Here is an 18,430-nt window from a genome sequence, read left to right on the forward strand (position 1 = left end):
AGCTTCTTTTATTATTACTTTTTAATATAAAAAATGTGGGGACAGGTGAGGCAGGGGCACATGCAGGGGATGGCAGAGCCACTCCTTGGCCTCAGGCCTCTGTCCCGCACCCTGCGGAGGGACACAAGATCAGAGAAGCAGGTTGAGGAGAGGACCCACAAATGGGGACCACAGGATTACTAGCCCGGGGCCAGCCCCTGAGGCTCTAGCCCACCCTCCATGAGAGCCAGGGTGAGCTCTTGGCTCTCAGGTTCCCTGCCCTGAGCCAGCAGGCAGCCTGGAGTCCCTGGGGGTGGCTACCACCCGTCCTTTGCCCCAAGTTTGGGCAGAGTAGCAGATGGCGGCATGTCTGGCAACACTGAGTTCTGGTGCTGGCGGTCAGACTCCCGTGCCTTCTTCCTGGGTCCAATGGACCGTGCCAGAGCCATGGCAGCCTATAAGCACCATCTCCAGGCTATGGGGTTCCCAGGGCAAGGCCAGGCCCCCTGGCCCTGGCGGGGGCTCTCCAGTGCTGCCCGCCTCAGCCTGGTTCACAGGCTCCAGGGGCCCAGTTCTAGCCCCTTGCTCAGGAGACGGCGAGTCAGGGGTGCTGGGCTCAGGACAGAGTTCTGAGCCTGGTGGCTCTGAGTCGGAGGTGGAGGTCCAAAAAGCTGTTGCTCGAGGCCAAGGGGAGCTCTGAGATGCTGGGGGACCCCAGGGCCAGGGTGCCACACGGGGAGGGGGCCCTGGACGAGGGTGGGGCCAGGTCCCACTCAAGACAGAACCGGCTGGGGGCTGCAGACAGTAGGAAGATGCCCCAGTGTCCACACACAGAGGCTGTAGGAGTCCAGAGGTGCCGGCCAGGTGTGGTCCCTCTCCTGATGCCTGGGGGCATGGGCCCTCCGCATGGGGCGTCAGAATGAGCTGCACAGCCTGGCGCAGGGACTGAAGGCCCTCCCGCATCTGCAGCACCTGCTCAGACAGCTCCATCACCTTCAGGAGGGAGGAGGGTGAGGTCAGAGTGGAGTCAGGACCTCACACAACAGCAGGATCCCCCTTCCCCCTGCCCCCACCGTGCCCCTCACCCACCGCCTGCCGAAGTTTGTCCAGCACGTCTGTGTTACTCGCCTCACCGGGTCCGAGGGGCACAGTAAGCAGGCTGTTCTCTGTGGACCACAGCATGAGGTTACTGGGCAGGACTGGTGACAGGAGACAGCTTGGGGGCCAGGCCTCTGCCCCAGGTAGCACAGACTATATTGACCTGGCAGAAAGGGCCACTTCCAGTCTTGCCTAAGTTGCTGAAAATTCTGCTCAAATTGTCAGGGGGCCTCAGGCACACTGCCCCATGCTTTTCCCCTCAGGAAGTTGCCATCCGTGCCTGTCTCCTGTTCCATGCTCCAGGGACATGGACACTCCTGGGAGCTTGTCACCTGGGCCATTCCCAGGGCTGCCTGGCCTGGCTGGGGGCCATTTTCAACTCAGCTTTCCCAGTCCTCCGTCCTCCCAGGGGGCCAAACAGTGTGCTGAGGGTCTCAGCGACATGATCTTATTTAACGTGCACACCAGCCATTCTACAGACTGGAAGCTGGGGTGAGAACCCAGGTCACACTGCTAGAGAGCTGACAGCAGAGATGCAAACCCTGTTCCCAGTGACCCTCCAACGCCGCGGTGCTGGTTTTAGCCACCAAACTCCCTGCCCACGCCTTGCAGGTAGAGGGTGAGGGCAAGAGGGCTTCCAGGCCATGTTTGTATCCTGTCGGTTTCTCAGAGGTTCACGGGGCAAAGGGGCCCGACAGCCTCCCCCCTCCCCCCCCCCCCAGGCACTGGGCCCCAGTACCTGGTCCAGGGGAGGGGCTGCTGCTACATTCCGGGACAGACTGCCCCGTGCGAAAAGAGAATTTGGGTTGGTCGGAGCCACAGCCATCCTCAATGCCATCTACTACCCTGTGGACACAGGCACCAGGACAGGAAATCGACAGGTAGCCACTGGGGTATTTCCCGGGATAAGATGCCCCAGTGTCACACAGAAGCTGCAGGATCCTAGAGCTGAAAGAGGTGGCTTAGGACCCCAAGAGAAAGGTGACATGAGAGGCCCTTTCCCCTAGGAGATTGCAGTTCGCTGGGGATCCAAGCTTGAGAGAAATGAAACAGAAAGACTTCTGAACTCAGTTCTAAATGGTGGGGTGGGGACAGCAGGGAGGTAGAGAAGTCAAGGAAGGCTTCCTGGAGGAGGCTGGGAGGGGGGTAGGATGAAAGGGTGGGCATCCAGGACAGGGGTGTGACTGGCCGGGGCCCCAGCCTTATCGTCACTGTCTCTGCCAAAGTTGTAGTGGCCCAGGGTCTGCTCACCTGGGGCTGAGATCCGGGGGCACATTCCATGGCACAGGGGGCAGCCGCAGCCCCTCCAGGCTCCGAGGGCGGGCAGAGGGGCCAGCCTCAGACTGCAAAGCCCCTGCCCTCCCTGGCCGCCCTTTGCCACCCAGGCGGGACCGGGGTGCGGCTCGACGTGGGGATAGCAGCTTGGCAGCTGAGGATGAGGAGGTGCAGCCTGGGGACAGCAGGGGGCTGGAGGGTTCGTCAGCGGGGGCTGGCGAGGCGGCCGGGCCCTGCTCTCCATCTGTCTCCTTCTCCTCCAGTGTGGACATGAGGGTGTTGTCACCACTCAGGGAGCTGGTGTCCGCCTGGGGACAGTGGAGGACAGAAAACTGGCACAGATGAGCCCTTACTGTGCTCCCTTCACCTCCCCCACCCTGGCCTCATCCTCCAAGCAGAGAGGAGCCGTTGTGTTAAGCAGGATGCCCACTGTACCCCACGCTACTGAAGAAGAGGCTCAGCTGCGGGGAGGGGAAGGTTGCTCTTCTGCTGCCACCACAAGGCCACCAAGCCCTGGAGGCATTTGGGGCCCCTCAAAATCCTAGTCAAGTGAACTAGACAAGAGAACACAGTACTGAAAGCTGGTTTGGAACTGGTGACAAAAGCCAAGAATATCCAAAAGCCCCTCAGGGCAGTTCCTTTTCACTGAGAACAAGCAGGGCAGATACAGGACTTTCTTCAGAGGTGGCCTGGTGGGCTGGGCTCTAAGGACAGAGTGTGGGTGTGAGGGGCAGACAGAGTGCAGATCCCCTACCATGTCGGGGGAGGGATGTTCATCCAGGACATGTGCTCACACAGCACCTCCACCGACCCCAGCCTCTGCCCACCTCACCAGGCTCCTGGCACCCCAGCCTCCTCCATGCACATATCCAGCGCCCTCACCTCTGCAGGGCCTCCACCAGCACCCAGGTTGTAGCTGAGCTCCCCTCGGAGGCCCCGGCTAAAGCGCGGGGCAAACTCGGGGTACAGTGCCAGGCTTTCATGCAGCCCAGCCAGCTGCAGACACTGCAGGACGCAGTATGTCAGCCCTTTCACGTCAGCATTGGCCTTGACCACCTGCTCACGCCGGGGCAGTTCACAGCCAATCAGGTCACCCTTCCCTGGGGAGAGAAAGCAGAGGTCAGCGAGCCTGCCGCTCAGCCACCACGGAGGGGAGTCAAGCAGAGGCTGCTGAGCTTTCCTTATGGGCTGAAGGACTTTCTAGCCAGACCCCAACTGTGGGGCCTGAGGGCCAGGACAGAGGTGCAGAGGGGCCTGGGCCTGGGCCCTGGCAGAGCACTGTGGCCCAGGTGTTCCAGCATACTGGGGACCAAAGCCACAGAGCCGAAACACATTCAAACTGTACCTCTGAGACCACTGAGCAGCCACCAGTTCTAGTGACTCCCAGCCTGTCTGAGGATCAGCATCCTCTGGGAAAGTTAAACCAATCAGACCCCCAGGCCCCATCCCTACCTACAGAATTGGAGCATCTATGGGAGACCCATAAGCCAATGGTTCTCCAGCCTCACAGGTGATTCGGGTGTAGCTTATACCGGAACAGCGTGTGGCACCGGCAGGTTAGTGCCCCCTGGCACAGTGAAAATGTCAGGCAGCCATGTACTTGGAGCCCTGGTGCCCCATCTCTATAACAGACCCTGTACCAAACTGCGGCTGTCGTGCGTTCTTGATCTTACCAGCAGGTGTCAATGAAGGGTTTCCCCACCACCCGACTGAGACTGCCACCCGCTGACAGTGACCGTAAATCTACAAACCAATCTCAGAAATGTCAAATGGAGAAGGGTGGGGTGTGTGTCTTAGAATCAATGATACACGGTGTCTCTGATCAGGGACGTGGTCAGGATTAAGTGAGTTAGTGGAGATAGAGTGCCTGACACATAGGCCACCAATCGAAGTTCATTTCCTCCCCTTTCCTGCTGACAAGAGTACCCTGTAGATCCTTCCAACAGGGATGGTGTGCCACCTGGGACTGGGCAGAGCACTCGCTGCCCTCGCAAGCCAGCTCAATCCACAAGATTTGAAAGCATTTCCCGTCCTTAAGGAAGAGGGTGGATCACCGCCACCCCCGCCGTGGGCTGCCTGCTTCGTACTGCCAGCAGAACTCTAAATGTTCATGGACTTTTGCTCAAACTTAAGAGTAGAATGCATCACTGTTACATCTCATTTTCTTGGTTTCAGGCCATCCTTCTGCTTCCTTCTGAGGGCTGTTTGGATCTCAGTGTGATCATCTGATGAATGAGCTCCCTTTCCGCGTGTGTGTCATCTGGAAACAGGATAAGCCTGTGTTTCTTGTCTTCATGCAGGAGGCGAGATAAAAAACGAGAAACAGGGCAGGACCAAGGACAGAGTTCAGCGCCACTGGTCTCAGTGCCCAGACACTGCCCTCCAGCCTGGCATCTCAGCCAGAGCCTCCAGCCCAGCTCATCAAGCCCCATCAGATATGCTCCTGGCACCACCGCCCCCCGGCCCACCTCTCTTCGCCTTGCCTTCTTCCTCCCCCACACTGAGTGTGCTTAGCTGTTAGTTCATACACAGAGGGAGGGGCCCGAATCGACACTGCTAGATGCACGGTGAGCCTTAGCTGCCAAGAGCAGGCAGGAGGCACTGGATGTTCAACTAAGGAAGCAGGTGGGAGTCGGAATGAAGGCAAAGCAGAAAACCAGGTCACGGGGAACCAGGCATTCTTGGGGCACCCAGAGCTGCCAAGTCAACAGAGGAGACAGTTCATTCAGAGCAAATGGACAGGGACAGGATGGATCAAAGGTGACATAAGTCCCAGTGCTGCAGACATTCTGGAGGCAAAGGTGTGTAGGTGGTGGCCATTCTTGAGGTTCTGTCTTAATTCTGGACGTGGCTATTCTGGGACCCGGGGCCTGGCGTCAGGGAAGACACACTCTTACAGGACTCACGCCAGCTCCCAGCCACACTGCTTCCTCGCTCCCAGCTGAAGCCATCTGTTTAATAATCCACTTGAAGCCCTGGCTGGCGTAGCTCAGTGGATTGAGCGCAGGCTGGGAACCAAAGTGTCCCAGGTTCGATTCCCAGCCAGGGAACATCCCTGGGTTGCAGGCCATAACCCCCAGCAACCGCACATTGATGTTTCTCTCTCTCTCTCTCTCTCTCTCTCTCTCTCTCTCTCTCTCTCTCTCCCTCCCTCCCTCCCTCTCTCTCTCTCTCTCTCTCCCCCTCTCTAAAAATAAATAAATAAAATCTTAAAAAAAAATAATCCACTCGATAATCTTGCTTTGAGGTGACCAGCCTACAATTGTCAAAACTTGCCTTTTCACCCTTCTGAATCTCTCCAGTTCCCTGCAGGTTCTCAAGGGCCGACAGACACATGTGAGTGGCCATTAGCTCTGCCTGCTCAGAGTCCTGGCACAAACTGCGTCCGGCCAGAGGCCAAACTCAGGAACAACACAGGGTGAAGGGTGTGGTAGCTCTCAGCTCCTCTCTCAGTTGAAGACCCCCCCGATGGTATTTCCTTCTCCTGTTTCCTGTCAGAACATGCTGCTCCTCAGGGGACAGAGGATGGACACACAGTAGCTGCTGGTCCTCCCGGTCCTCCAGATTGGGGCGCACCTCAGCGGCTCCAGGTGTCACCTGTCCTCACAGCGAGTCTACAAGTGCTTGGCTGCCTAGGGATTCGGCTGTGGCTGGGCAGCTGTGGCTGGGGTGCCACCTCCTTTTCATCCCACCCTGTCCTGTGGGCAAAGCCCTTGATTGCCCAAGCCGATCGCAGCGCTCCTGCCCTCGGGGTCACTGCTGACAGCCTCCTGCAGCCCAGGTGCCAAGCCTCCTTGTATCCCCTCAATGCTCAAAGTGCTCACGTATAGGCACCCTGAAACAAAGCCCTTCCTTTGGCGCAGAGTCTCCACGGAGCAGCACAGTGTAGGAAGCCAGAGGTTTAAAGTTGGGCAGAATGGCTCTAACCGCAGCCTGCCAATTCATTAACCTCCAGGAACCACCATCTCCTCCTCTGTAAAACGGGAACGACAGTAGATCCTCGCCGCTGAGTTTGGAGGTTTGCTTCAGATGAGGGTGCAGGCTGCACAGGGCTGGCCCCGCTGTGAGCTCTGGAGCCAGAACTAGCACGATGCCGATTCCACACTGCACTCTCTTCTTCCTTGTCTAGGGAATGGATTCTCCATCTTCACTCCTTTCTTTTGCCAAGAAAGGCATATATACGCTGAGTCTAAGCTCTGCCGTCTCCCTTTCAAGGCCCTGGACTTGCTCTGTCATCTGCCCTGGGACAGTAGCATCTCCCCTCTCCATGCCCAGCGGTGGTGGGGAGCCCCGTAAGACCAACTTCCACTCCTCCCTTTTCCAGCCCCGCCTGAACCCTCTCCAGCATGTAAATCCTTAGCATCTGAAGTTCCTCCTTGACAGGAGTGCTGCTCCCCGACCTTCATAGACTAAAGACTGGTCCTCCACTCACTCTGGCCTCCAACATCCTCGAAATCATTTCCACCTCCATGTGTTGCCACCTCAAGGTCACTAGGTCCACTCAGCTTGGCCCAGGGCTCCATGGCTAATACTGGCTCCAACCTGGTTGTCTCTCTCCAGGTGGTCTCCCGGGTCCCCTCTCTGGCTTTTCTGCAGATGGGGCCATCTGCCTCCCACAAGCCCATGCCTTCCCTCTCGCCCTCACGAACCTAGGATGGCAAGCACGGTCCCACCCTTGAGCACCTCCATGGAGCCGGAGCAGACAAAGTAGAGGGCCTGGAGAGCGTCACCTTGGTGGATGAGGTACTCGCCCGGTGTGCAGAAGGCAGGCCGTAGGGCCAGGGACAGCGAACGCAGGCAGCCTCGGCTGGCTGCCTCGAACAGGGGCAGCTGCAGGACCTCCTTGTGCAGGTGCATGGCGATGTCTGCCCGGAGCTCGTCAGGGAGGCTCTGCAGCAGCTGCAGGTAGGAAGCAGGGGCGGGGGTTGGGCGGCAGGAAGGGAGGCAGCGGGCCCTGCAGGGCCTGATCAGCAGGGTAATCTCTGCCTCCCTCTTACCCACTTTAACCCCTCCATGAGCAGCCGGGCTGTCCTCCTCCAGACCTAACAAGGGTGAAGAGGGGTCTACGAACCTTCCTGGCTGTCCTCTGTCTCAGGCTGCAGGCCCCCCAGGAGGGGGCGGAGGCAGGGAGGCCAGAATTTCGCGTTCCTTGCCTCCCCGCCCACTCCTGAGACTTCTAGGCCAAGCGCGCACCCCTTGAGGGAGCAAAGGCTGGAAGGGCCAGCCCTGGAGGCCTGCGCACCTCTGTGGTGTCGATACCGTTGTTCACGGCCCAGGTCGCCTGGAAGTACTCGAGCATGCGCTGCTTGAGGGGCTTGGGGATGCGGTGAATGCGGATGTAGTCGCGCAGGTCACGTGTGCGGCTGTGGTACAGAAAGCGGCGGGCGTACATGCGCTGGATGATGGCCGTCACGTTCCCAAAGACCACCGCGTGCATCAGGGCTGGGGAGGGTGGCGAGAGGGGGTCACCTCCAGGACTGACCTGGCCCAGCCTTACTGACACCATGCTGAACACATCTGTCTATCCCCCCAACCTATCCAGCCCTCCCACACTCCTAGGCAAGGGGCAAGGGCTGCTGTGTGGCATGGAGTCCTGCAGCCAAGTGGGCTCCCCAGGCCCTGGCCTCGAGTTCCTTGGGTCCCTAAAGCAGAACCACCTCTGGGAAGAGCCTTGGGGCCGTGGGAGAGATGGAGAAGTCTGGGAGTGGTCCCAGACAGTGGCAGGCCTCACCACCGATGAGCATGGTGCAGATGGAGAAGATCTTCTCCGTGTCCGTGTTGGCGGACACGTTGCCGAAGCCCACGCTGGTGAGGCTGCTGAGTGCGAAGTAGAGGGAGGTGATATAGGCGCTGCGCAGTGATGGGCCACCCAGAAGCTCCAGACCCGTCCTGTTGGCCTCGCTGCTACAGTTGTCACTCTGGCCAGAGCTGTTCCCTGCAGCTGGGCTCCGGCCCACCAGGTAGTAGGGGGTCTCCAGCCGGCGGGCCAGCTCCTGCAGCCAGCCTAGGGAGGGACAGGTGGGCCTGAGTCAGAAGGACAGCACTGCCAGGCTGGGGGTGCAGGTAAACGAGCTGGTACCCCTGGGGTGGGGACATTCGGATACAGATCTACCCCATGGCTTCCTGCCACCTTCCCCCTCGGCTGGCCCAGTACTCCCCCTCTATTTCCTCAGGCCTTAGCAAGACGAGCACATGAGGATGCGGCCAAGGCTGCCATCTCCCCAGGTGGTGTCCACTGGTGCTGAGGATGGAGCAGGGAGCACTGTGCCCTCTTCCCTGCAGCTGGCACTAATCCCAGACAATTGTCCCTAGGGCCAGATGAGTGAGGCCACCTACTCTGCCCTGTCCACTCAGCTCCTCTCGCCTTTTCTTTGAATGTGCCTGCTGCAGAAAGCTGCCTCCCACGCAGCCTCATCCCTCCCCACAACTACACACACCGCTCAGCCGCACTCACACGTTCTCAAGTATGCACCTACACACCGTCAGGGCTACACACATGCTCTGCACCGTTAGGAGGACAAGGACACACATGTGTGAGCATGTTCACAGATGCAGGCCACACCACTCACACAGAAAAGGCCCATGCACACTTGGAAGCCAGACAAGGCCACACAGGTGCCTGCACACTGGTGTCCAGGTTGGGGACACCCTTGTATGGATACAGACACCCAGGGCCACAAGACAGACAGGGACCTGTGCACACACAGAGGCCCCCAGCACACATGCAGATACGGGCCAGCCTGGGCTTCCGGTGGAGGCCCAAAATCCCCCCATCCCCCCATCAACCCTACGTTCTCTGGGCTGGCCTTGGCAGGGGGCAGGCAGTGGGACCTGCCTCTTCACATGCACTCTGCCCCTCCCACCTCAGCACACCCTACCCGCTGCTCCACACTCTCCCAACACTTTATGCATCTTGGCCCCCCCCATAATCCCGACTCCCCTCCTGTCACCACCTGCCCATTCATTCATTCAGCAGCCTCATGCACAGAGGCCAGGAGCTGGGGGCGGGGGGAGACCCACGGGAGCTTACTGCAGGATAGGAGCTATATCTCAGTTACACAAGGCCTGAATGCCACATGACGGAGCTCAAACCAACATACCGTGGGCTAGGGCTAGAAGGCTTCCTGGAAGAGGGGACATTTGTGCTTGGTCTTAGAGAATGGATAGAGCTTTGATATACAGAAACTTGAGTGGGGGGCAGGGGGTCATTCCTGATCTAAGGAAAGGCATGAGCCAAACCTCAAGATGGAGACAAGTATAGACAAGCAGCTTGGCTTAGGTAGAATGAGGGTTCACACTAGGACATCAAATTCAAGGCCAAGGAATTTGGGGGGTTGTGATAAGGCTTGAGCCAAGGTGAGGATTCCCCCTCTTGGTACTGGAGGTGCTCTGTGAGAATGCAGGGGAGTATGCAAAACTTTTCAGTCATTAGATGGGCGCCTGAGGGGAAGCTGGTTGTCAGGTGAGGAGGGGGGGTGCTGGAGGGGCAGGATAAGGGCAAGGGGGCAGGGATACCTCTCCTCTCTCTGTCTTGACCTGGGGCCTCCCTGTGGGGAGGGTCAGGCAGCAGAGGCTGTTCTCCAGGCTGGTGTCTTTCATACTGTGAATTGCCCTGAGTGATTGATCTCCCTCAGTATTTAGAACAATGTTTTGAAAATCCAGCCCATCTCCGCTGGGCTCATGGGAACCTGGGGCAGGAACTCTGTTCACACAAGGGCGGTGGAATGGGGCAACCAAGGCATGGAGGCCACAGAACGTGTCTCCTACAGACAGAGCCAACAGGGGTGCCACTTTCCCCAACAGACAGCCTGCCAGGGCTGGGATCTGGGAGGTCTGGGTGTGACTCCAACCCAGGTTGGGGCTGATGTCTTTGGAGAAAGAAGGGGGATCTGCTGACCTGAAGGGCTTAGAAACTCCACAGATGTAAACTAGTACCAGCCCTAAGTGGAACAAAGCACTCTGGAACTTAGGGTTCAAATGAACAGGACTCGCCGTGTGTATCTGCAAAATAATCAGCCGCCCGCCCACACGCCCATGCTCTCTGTGTGGGGCCCAGAGCCCTCTGGGAGCCAAAGGTGTTTCTAACGTCAGCTCCGCAGCCCCTGTGAAGTGGCCGGGACAAAGAAGCCATGTGGACTCAAGACCCAGGGTTTCTGGGTCCTGTTTTGGGGTAGGGGCTGACCCAGGAATTTGGTGTCTCAGCCCTGTTTGGGGTCAGAGATTTGTGTCTGTTCACTGGGTGGCAGTCTGAGCCCAGGGCAGCCTCCACCGCAGCCTCCCTCTGGGAAGGGCAGGAGCCACGGTGCCGGCCCCGCCCGCCGCCCGCAGCGTCTGTGTTCTCAGCAACTAGAGCGCCTGGGAAATATCCAGGTGAGTCGTCTTGACTGCACACCGGTCTCTGTGGGCTCGGTGAAGGAGAGAGAATTCTCAGGAGCCTCCTCATCCCTAGGAACTGATCAGAGCGGGTTTCTAAGGCCAATCTGAGTCCCACCATGAGTGGATGGTCATGACAGGTCATCTGACCCGGTCTCTTGCCCACCAACTGGAAACAGGTGCTAAAGGCCAGCTACTGGAAGTTACCAGAGGGTTGGAGGGCACAGGAAGGACACCGGTGTGTTGGGTTTGGGGCTGTGAGTATGGGGCGTTAGAAATGGCTGGAACAGAGGGGTTTGGTGTTAGAGAAAGGATGGAAGCTGAGATTCCACATAGTGGCTTTGGTGGAATTGCAAGGGAGCACAAGACGAGAGGGTGGGAGCAATCCGAACAGAGAGGGGCCAGAGCAGGAGCAGGCCAGGCCCAGGGCGGAGGGGCAGGGCATTTCGGAAGCAGGGCTGGCAGGGTCAGGTGCTGCAGGGACTTCAAAGGGATGAGGGTTTAGCCACAGAAAACCACTATGACCTGCTGGGTGATGAGTGGGATGAGAGGTGGAGGTGGAAGCCCTCCTGGCAGGAGGTGAGATGTGAGTGGGAGGTAAGTAGAGGGAGGAGTTGTGAATGTGGAGGTGAAATGAAGGACAGTGAAGACACTGGTGGAAAGCAGAAAAAGACCGTGCTTTAGGCAGGAGGAGGGATGAGAAGCAGCTGAGAGAGATGTAGCCTGGAGGTGACAGGAGAGGGGAAGAAGGCTTAGGAGCTGAGATAGTGGAGGATGAGCTTCAGAGAAGGTGGCAAGAAAGTGCTAGGCATCTGAGGACCCTTGGAGAGCTGGCTCCCTGCACACAGCCTTCTCCAGCTGGGCAGGGGCTTGAAGAATATGGTAGAATTTGGCTACAACAAGATCATTATGGGTGAATATGACTCCTCCAGGCAGCCCACCAGGCTTTTCCCACAATGCCCTGCTGTTGGAGAATGGCCCTACTGTGAGGTGATGGCTCTGACACATACCACACCCTCCACTCTCTTCTCAGAAACACAGGTCTACTTGCATACATGTTGCTGTAGCAAACACAGCACACACACGCAGACTTGTACACATCTCTGGCACCTCGCACCCGCTTGCAAACATGCCCTGACAGAGACACATGCTCTCACACTTCCCTGACACATGTACACTTAAGTAGGCACAGTCCTGAGCACATATGCATGCACACCTGCACGGCCCTCTCCCCACCGCAGCCTCCAGTACCGATCTCAGGCAGCTCAGATGCGCTGCTCTCGATCTCCTGCTGGCCGATGTAGAACCAGACGCAGGCCACCCAGTGCGCGAGCAGGGCGAACACGGCCATGAGCAGGGTCAGCACCACAGCGCTGTACTGCGAGTAGCGATCCAGCCGCGGGAGCAGGCGCAGCAGCCGCAGCAGCCGCACAGTCTTCAGCAAGTGGGCCCCGAAGTACTGCAGGGGGTGGAGGGAGGTCACCCCAGGGCTGGCCCCCACTGTCCCGCCCCAAAGCCCGCCCTGTCCAGCCACACTGACCACGTTGACCTTGAAGGCGTGCAGCAGGTCAAAGGGCAGGGCCGCGATGACATCCAGCAGGAACCAGGTGGTAACGTAGTGGAGGCAAATGGACTTGGGGGCAAACACCACCTGGCCCGACTTGGACACAAACGTGGTCCGGAAGTTCAGCACGATGTCTGTGGACGCCCAAGTGGGAGTCGAGTCAGGGCGAAGAGGAGCCGCTGTTTACTGTGCGCACAGCGCAGCGTTTGACACTCTCCCGGCCCTCGCCCTGCAGTGACTCTACAAGGGGAGCATTGCTAGGCCTGTGTGATGGGGAGAGAAACTGGGGCTTGGAGATGCGATGACTGGCCAGGGTCACACAGCTCGTTAGTGGTGGAGACACATTTGGAACCTATGTCTGATTTCAAAGCCCGCAGGTCGCAAACAGGAGGAGGGCGAGGGGGACGCTCGTGGGGCAATGGAGCCATGAAGACCACCCCCACTGAGGCCGAGGGGCACCTGGCACAGGGTTGGGCGGGAGGCACCGAGGGCACCTACCAAGAATGAAGAGGACCTCCACTGCCAGGTCGCAGACACTGGGGGGGCTGCGGGCGGCGCTGGGCTCCCAGGCTGTGCTCACGCACACGCTGTAGGGCACGGTGACGGCCACGTAGAGGGTGGCGAGCAGGATGAAGCCATCCCACGTGGCCCTCAGGGCCCCGCAGTGCAGCAAGATGAATGGCGACTTTCGAATGGCAGCTACTTTGTACTCAGGCAAGTTTGGCTTCTCCCCAAACACCCGCTGAGTGAGGCAGGGCACGTCCAGACAGGAAGGATAGGAAATTGGTACAAGCTGAGTTTGGACAGGGTCCAGGTTGGGGGTCCACCTTCCTTCCCTCCCTGCATCCTCAAAGCAACTTCTGACATAGGCATTAGACTCCCCGTGTTGTAGATCAGAAGACTGAAGATCAGGTGGGGCTGTGTGGCTTTGCTAAGATCACACAGCGGCATACAGGGGGAGCCAGCGCTATGCCAAAGCCCACCTGCCCCCAGGGCCAGGACTCCCCTCTACCCCTTTGATGGGTCTGGCACAGACAGTCCCTCCCTTGGTCACAACCCCAAAGAACTGGTGGGGCCCGTGGGGCCCCTGGAGGTTCTCTCTCTGGTGGCTCAGTTCCACCCTCCGTCTCCTCAGCCTGCCCCTACACTGCCCCAAGCCCCAGACACACACCCTAGTGCTCAATCCACCTTATTGAGCTTGTGCTTGCCCTTGGGTTGCTTCTGCAGGTGCCCGGACAGGTGGTACAGCACAGCCCGGCTCCGCCGCCGATTGGCATTGAAACCTTTGGCCCCTCCCCGGCCGTATCGGCGCCGGCCACCACCTGCAAAAGAAGAGGGGCCCATGAGGATGATGGTGGAATGGTCTTGGGTGGAGGATACTAGTTGCTGGTCCATGGACAGGCCTGGCTCATGGACTAGTTAGTCTGTTTAGAGGTGGGGGGTTCTGGCATTCCTCCTCTCCCAGGATCACTTGCACCCCCAGCAGTGGACAGCCCTGTGGGAGCTTACAGACAGCACTCCCCATGTCTGCTTGCAGGAGAGGGAGGTTTGGACCAAGGCAAGGCAGGAGAGGACCTCCACAGGGAAAGGCCTGGGAACACAAGGGAGAGGTGGTCCCTAGGGGTGCAGGGAGTGCAGAACAAGCAGAAAGGGATCATGCAGAGTTGCAGAAGCTCAGAGAAGGAGCCCAGCATCCAAGTGCAGGGGCCACTGAGGACTTTCATTGTGGAAAGGTTGACCCAGGGCTTCAGGTCGGGGACTGGGGAATGGAGAGGACCCAACACCCCCAAGTGGCAAAGAGGCCTTGGAACAGTTGGGGTGCCAGCTTGGTGAGCTAAGGGTCTTTCCCAGCTCTGGGAGGACACAAGAGGGGTAAGACTCCAAAGACTTAAAAGAGGGCTTTGGCCAGAGCTCCCCGGTCAGGTTTGTGTGAGGAAAAGGCAGGGGGATGGGGGGATGGGGGGCCGGGCTCGGCCTCACTAGCTGGTCAGGATTCCACAGGCTCCAGTGGAGTCTGTGTGACTTCAGCTTCTTAGTCAAGTTGACTCCAAAACCCCAGCTGCACAGCCACCAGTCTATCAGAGACCAGCCTCCCCCGCCTGGAGGAGTGGGCAGGAGAGCCACACAGGCCTCTCGGCCGGCAGAGCACGGGCCAACAAGTGCACATGGGTGGGCACCCAGCAGCCCAGGCCTGACGTCCCCAACGCCAGGCCACTGTGCCTAAATCAGTCACCTCCCACAAGCACCCACCTGTCTCCTTCCATCTGTCAGGACCCCCTCGGTTCTTGGTGTCACTGATGTCCTTGTGAGAGACCAGGAAGAGGGCCACCTCCCCTTTCTCATTCTTGATGGGTATCACATCCAGCAGACACCAAAATGGGAGCCCTGGGCACAAAGACAGACTCAGCCCAGCTCCCACTCTCCAACCTGCCCAAGGTGACAGAGGCTCACTGATACCCAAGGATCGGCCACACCCACAGCTGAGACACAAGCAGGATCCTGGGGGGTGGGGGGGGGGGGAGCGGCGGCCCGCTCCAGTTAGGACAGGTCTTGGTGGAACAGGGTGATGGAACGCAAGGGACAGTGGGGATGACTGTCAGACAGGTGTGTTCACAGATCTGTCCTACTGACACCGGGACATTTTCCTGCTGAGGTGGGGACCCCAAAATGAGAAGCTGAATGGAGGTGAAGGCTGGGGTGGGGTGGAGGAGGAGGAGGTGGCTATGTGGGAAGCTGGGATGAGATGGGGGGATGGAGAAGACGAGGATGGAAAGGGGTGGCTGCCAGGCTGGGGGAGACTGAAGAGGTGAGGCCGGCTGGCCAGGCGGTCCCTCACCACTCTTCCGGTAAAGGATCAGCTCCGCCTTGAACTCCTTGTGCTCATCCAGGGCCTTGCGGATTTGCTGGCGGACGAGCTCACTGGTGTCTGGCCCATAGAGGAAGGAGCAGGCACAGCCCCGCTGCATGACCTCAGCCCGGGAGAAACCCGTGAGGTCACAGAAGCCATCAGAGCAGTAGACCACAGGGAAGAGCCCTGCCACCTGGGCATTGCCCAGGACAAAGTTACTGTCTGCAAGAGAGCATCTCTCAGAGGCAAGCAGGGGATAAAGAGTCCCAGGGTCCACCACCCCTTCTTTCCATCAAAAGTGGGCTATACAAAACCTAGGAATCCTCTGTGTGTGGGTGGGGGTGTGTGGACAGGGTTAGGGCAGGAGCTGTTGATGAACAAGAATGAGTGTGTCACCTGTGTCAGTGGCCCACTCCTAGCAGTGTGTGTGAGTGTATTGAGAAGCACATGTGTGAACACCGAAGTTGGTGAATGCAGCCCTGTGTGGGCACGGTACCTTCTGGAGTGTGTACTGAGCGGCTGGGGGTAAGGGATAGGGTTTGGGGGTGCCCAAAGGAGGACTACACCACCCCTACCTCTGCCAGGCTCACACTCACCAGCTAAGAGTACCCATTTTGGCTGTATGGCTCCTCCCACTGGGACCCACCTGAACTGAGGGACAATCCAGGCCACCGTCCATTCTGCACTGTTTGAGCCCAGCTGGGTGACCTGGCTCAGGAATTTAGTGAGTGTGATCAAGAATGAGCGTATAAGAATGGTAGATGAACACCGAGCCAAGAAATGTACTTGGGGAGTGGGGGTGCTGACATCAGCAGGCTGCAGGAGCCAAGCACACAGCAAAGCAGATGGAGAAGGCTGAGGGGAGGGGGGGCGCTCAGGGATGGGCTCCCACGGGCTTCCTATCAGGAACTGGAGACTGCAGAGGGCGCTAGGCAGAGATGGGAAGCCCCACTGGGGGTATGCGTGAGGGAAGAGGGGACTCTCACAACTTTTCCTGTGCTCAGAGCTTCGGGAACCCACAAACCAGAAGCTCTGGTCGCCTTCTCCAAATTTCCCGTTTCGGTAGGAGTCCCCAAACCTACCTTTTTGGGGCTAGCGGACTCCAGTGGGTTTAGGCTTGGTGTGCTTAGGCGGTCAGGTGAGTTTGGCCAAACAGTGCGCTCCCGAGCCTCGCCTTCTCTATCTCCAAACCTCTTTTCTAAATCTGTTTTGAAGTCCTCTTGGCTGTCCCTGAGCACTGCACCTCCGCCTCACACCCCACCCCAAGGTTGTCGGTGGGATAGAGCCAGACTTAGGATGGGATGGGTAAGATTGACTCGGTTGGGGTTCGTGCCCAACCGAGAACGGACTGCATCCCAGGCCCCAAACCTGGAGACTTCTAGCCGTGTCTAGCCTGGGGGCAGGGGGCAGTGTTGACTCTCAACCTTTTGGGGGAATGAGATCTGGAAGGACACCGTAGTCTCAGCTAAAAGCGGGAAGCAGGGGGAAGGAGTAAAGGTGAGGGCAGGAGGGGCGGCAGGTGGAGATGTCGGGTGCAAGACCCGCGGGATCCCTGGCAAGAGACGGCTAGTTCAGGGGCGAGGGTCAGACTCACGCGTGCCGTTCGAAGCGCGTGGCGATGGTGTCCAGAAAAGTGTTCTGCGGCGCCAGGAGTCCCGCATGGCCGGCATCTTAGGCGGCCTTGGCAGCCCGCCCCATCCCTCCGGGGCGCGGGGACTCAGGGCCTGGGGAGGGCGCCCAGCTCGGCCGCCCCCCGCCGGGCCCCGCGCCCCCTAGCGCAGCCGTCGGTGGACAATGCCCACCCCGGGCTCGCAGGCCCCGCCGGCCGCCCGCGCGCGAGGGGGCGTCCCTGCCGTCGGGGCCCGGGGCATGGCGCACAGCCCCTCGAGCTCCGGCCACCCACGAATCCGGTGCTGCAGGCTCAGCGCGGGCTGCGCTCAGTACCTTCCGTTCGCCACTGCGGCGACCGTGGCTCCCGTTTCGGCTGCAGTTCGGCTCCCCACAGGCTCGGCTGGATGCCGGGTCCCCGCAGCTCCCTCCGTCTGTCGGGGAGCAGCGGCAGCCTCCCTCCCTCCCTCGGGCGCCCGCCGCCTGCACCGGGGTAACCATGGAGACCGGGCACACCCAGGCTGGGCGGCCTCCTTAAAGGGACAGGACACCCGCCGAGGGAGCACCCTCCCCGCGGGACCTCGGTGGAGGTAGGGCAGGTGGCTGCCCAAAGCCGCAGAGTCCGCCTCTCGGAGAACGGCAGGCGAGCGCCGGGTCTGGCTGGGGCTACTCAGCCGCAGGGAGGAAGCGTCTGTCCCCGCAGTAGGGACCTGAGGGGGGCGCAGAGCGGGGGGGGGGGGGGGGGGGGGGGGTGCGGTAGATGATGCCTTCCCCGCGGAAAAGTAATTGGAAAGGAGAAGCCGGTGGAGGTTGGGGCCCTAGAGGGGCTCCAGTTGTACAGGGGAAGCCTAAAAGGATATTGGGGCGGGGCGGGGGGGGATGCGTCTGAAACACAGCTTCTGGGCGTGCACGCCTTTCTCAGCCTCAACTTGTTCTCCTGGAAAATGGATCGCGCACCTCCAACAGAAGAAGCCTCTGCAGGCCAGGAGCTGTCGGGAAATTGGAGGGTGGGTAGCCCTGGAAGCAGGTTCAGATGCTCCCTGTGTGTGCCCCGGGAGTGGAAAGGGCATATGTGTGCGGGGGTGCGGGGAGCTATAGCCTTTGTCTGTCGCCTGTATTTTCTATATTCGTCACCTATTGCTCCCAGGCTGCGCTAGAGGGTCAGGTTGCAAACACGGGGACTGGTAGACGTCAGGCGTTGGGAAGAACTTCCCAACCTTGCGCGCGGGGTCCTGGCAAGCGGGGAGTCCAGAAGGGGGGGACCCAGCCTACACTCCCCGCCCCCTGCAGTCCTCGAGAACTCGGCTTTGAGATGGAGGGTGAGCTGGCAGGAGGATGGGGAGCAGCGGCTTGCAGAGACCCTCACCCTCCAGCGAGGGGGTGGGAGAGGGCCGGGGCTAGCGGAGCCTGGGCCGAGCGGCAGTCCCCGGCTCCTCTCCCGCGCTGCGTCGGTGCCCCTAGACTAGCGCTTGCCGCGCCCGCTCCCTCCTCCCTCCCACCGGTTTTGCCAGCGAGCGCGGCAAGCCGCCCGCGCCCAGAGAGCCGCCGGGGCCACAAAGCAGCAATTTGTTCCTAAACTGTGGGACCGAAGTCTCAGCTCTCTCCAGCCCTCTGGGAGATACATTCATAGTCCATCAGTGTCGGGAAGAAGAGTTCCACCGCTCTGCGCGCGCTCGTCTTGCGGG

The 18,430-nt window shown here is 59.6% G+C and overlaps 1 protein-coding gene across 3 annotated transcripts; it reads right to left on the bottom strand.

Annotated features, from left to right (window-relative positions):
* Position 1: 1 nt before the first annotated feature.
* Positions 2 to 17,349, bottom strand: KCNH3 (potassium voltage-gated channel subfamily H member 3). Of its 3 annotated transcripts, none has more exons than XM_028532361.2 (15): positions 16,732 to 17,349; positions 15,126 to 15,355; positions 14,540 to 14,674; positions 13,478 to 13,611; positions 12,788 to 13,031; positions 12,266 to 12,423; positions 11,977 to 12,184; positions 8,084 to 8,356; positions 7,595 to 7,794; positions 7,002 to 7,251; positions 3,235 to 3,452; positions 2,329 to 2,660; positions 1,817 to 1,923; positions 1,069 to 1,145; positions 2 to 972 (listed from the first exon to the last, which is right to left on the bottom strand). In XM_028532361.2, the coding sequence occupies exons 2-15, from the start codon at positions 15,253 to 15,255 to the stop codon at positions 379 to 381; spliced, it is 3,060 nt and encodes a 1,019-aa protein (XP_028388162.1). In that variant the 5' UTR covers positions 15,256 to 15,355; positions 16,732 to 17,349; the 3' UTR covers positions 2 to 378. The 3 variants fall into 3 exon arrangements, with proteins under 3 accessions (XP_028388162.1, XP_035874962.1, XP_035874963.1); XM_036019069.1 differs by having other exon boundaries at positions 15,126 to 15,359; positions 16,732 to 17,348; XM_036019070.1 differs by lacking the exon at positions 16,732 to 17,349 and adding an exon at positions 15,784 to 15,799 and having other exon boundaries at positions 15,126 to 15,359.
* Between the last annotated feature and the right edge of the window lie 1,081 nt (positions 17,350 to 18,430).

The sequence above is a fragment of the Phyllostomus discolor genome, chromosome 2 (genome assembly GCF_004126475.2).
Source record: "Phyllostomus discolor isolate MPI-MPIP mPhyDis1 chromosome 2, mPhyDis1.pri.v3, whole genome shotgun sequence".
In the NCBI taxonomy this organism is placed as follows: domain Eukaryota; kingdom Metazoa; phylum Chordata; class Mammalia; order Chiroptera; family Phyllostomidae; genus Phyllostomus; species Phyllostomus discolor.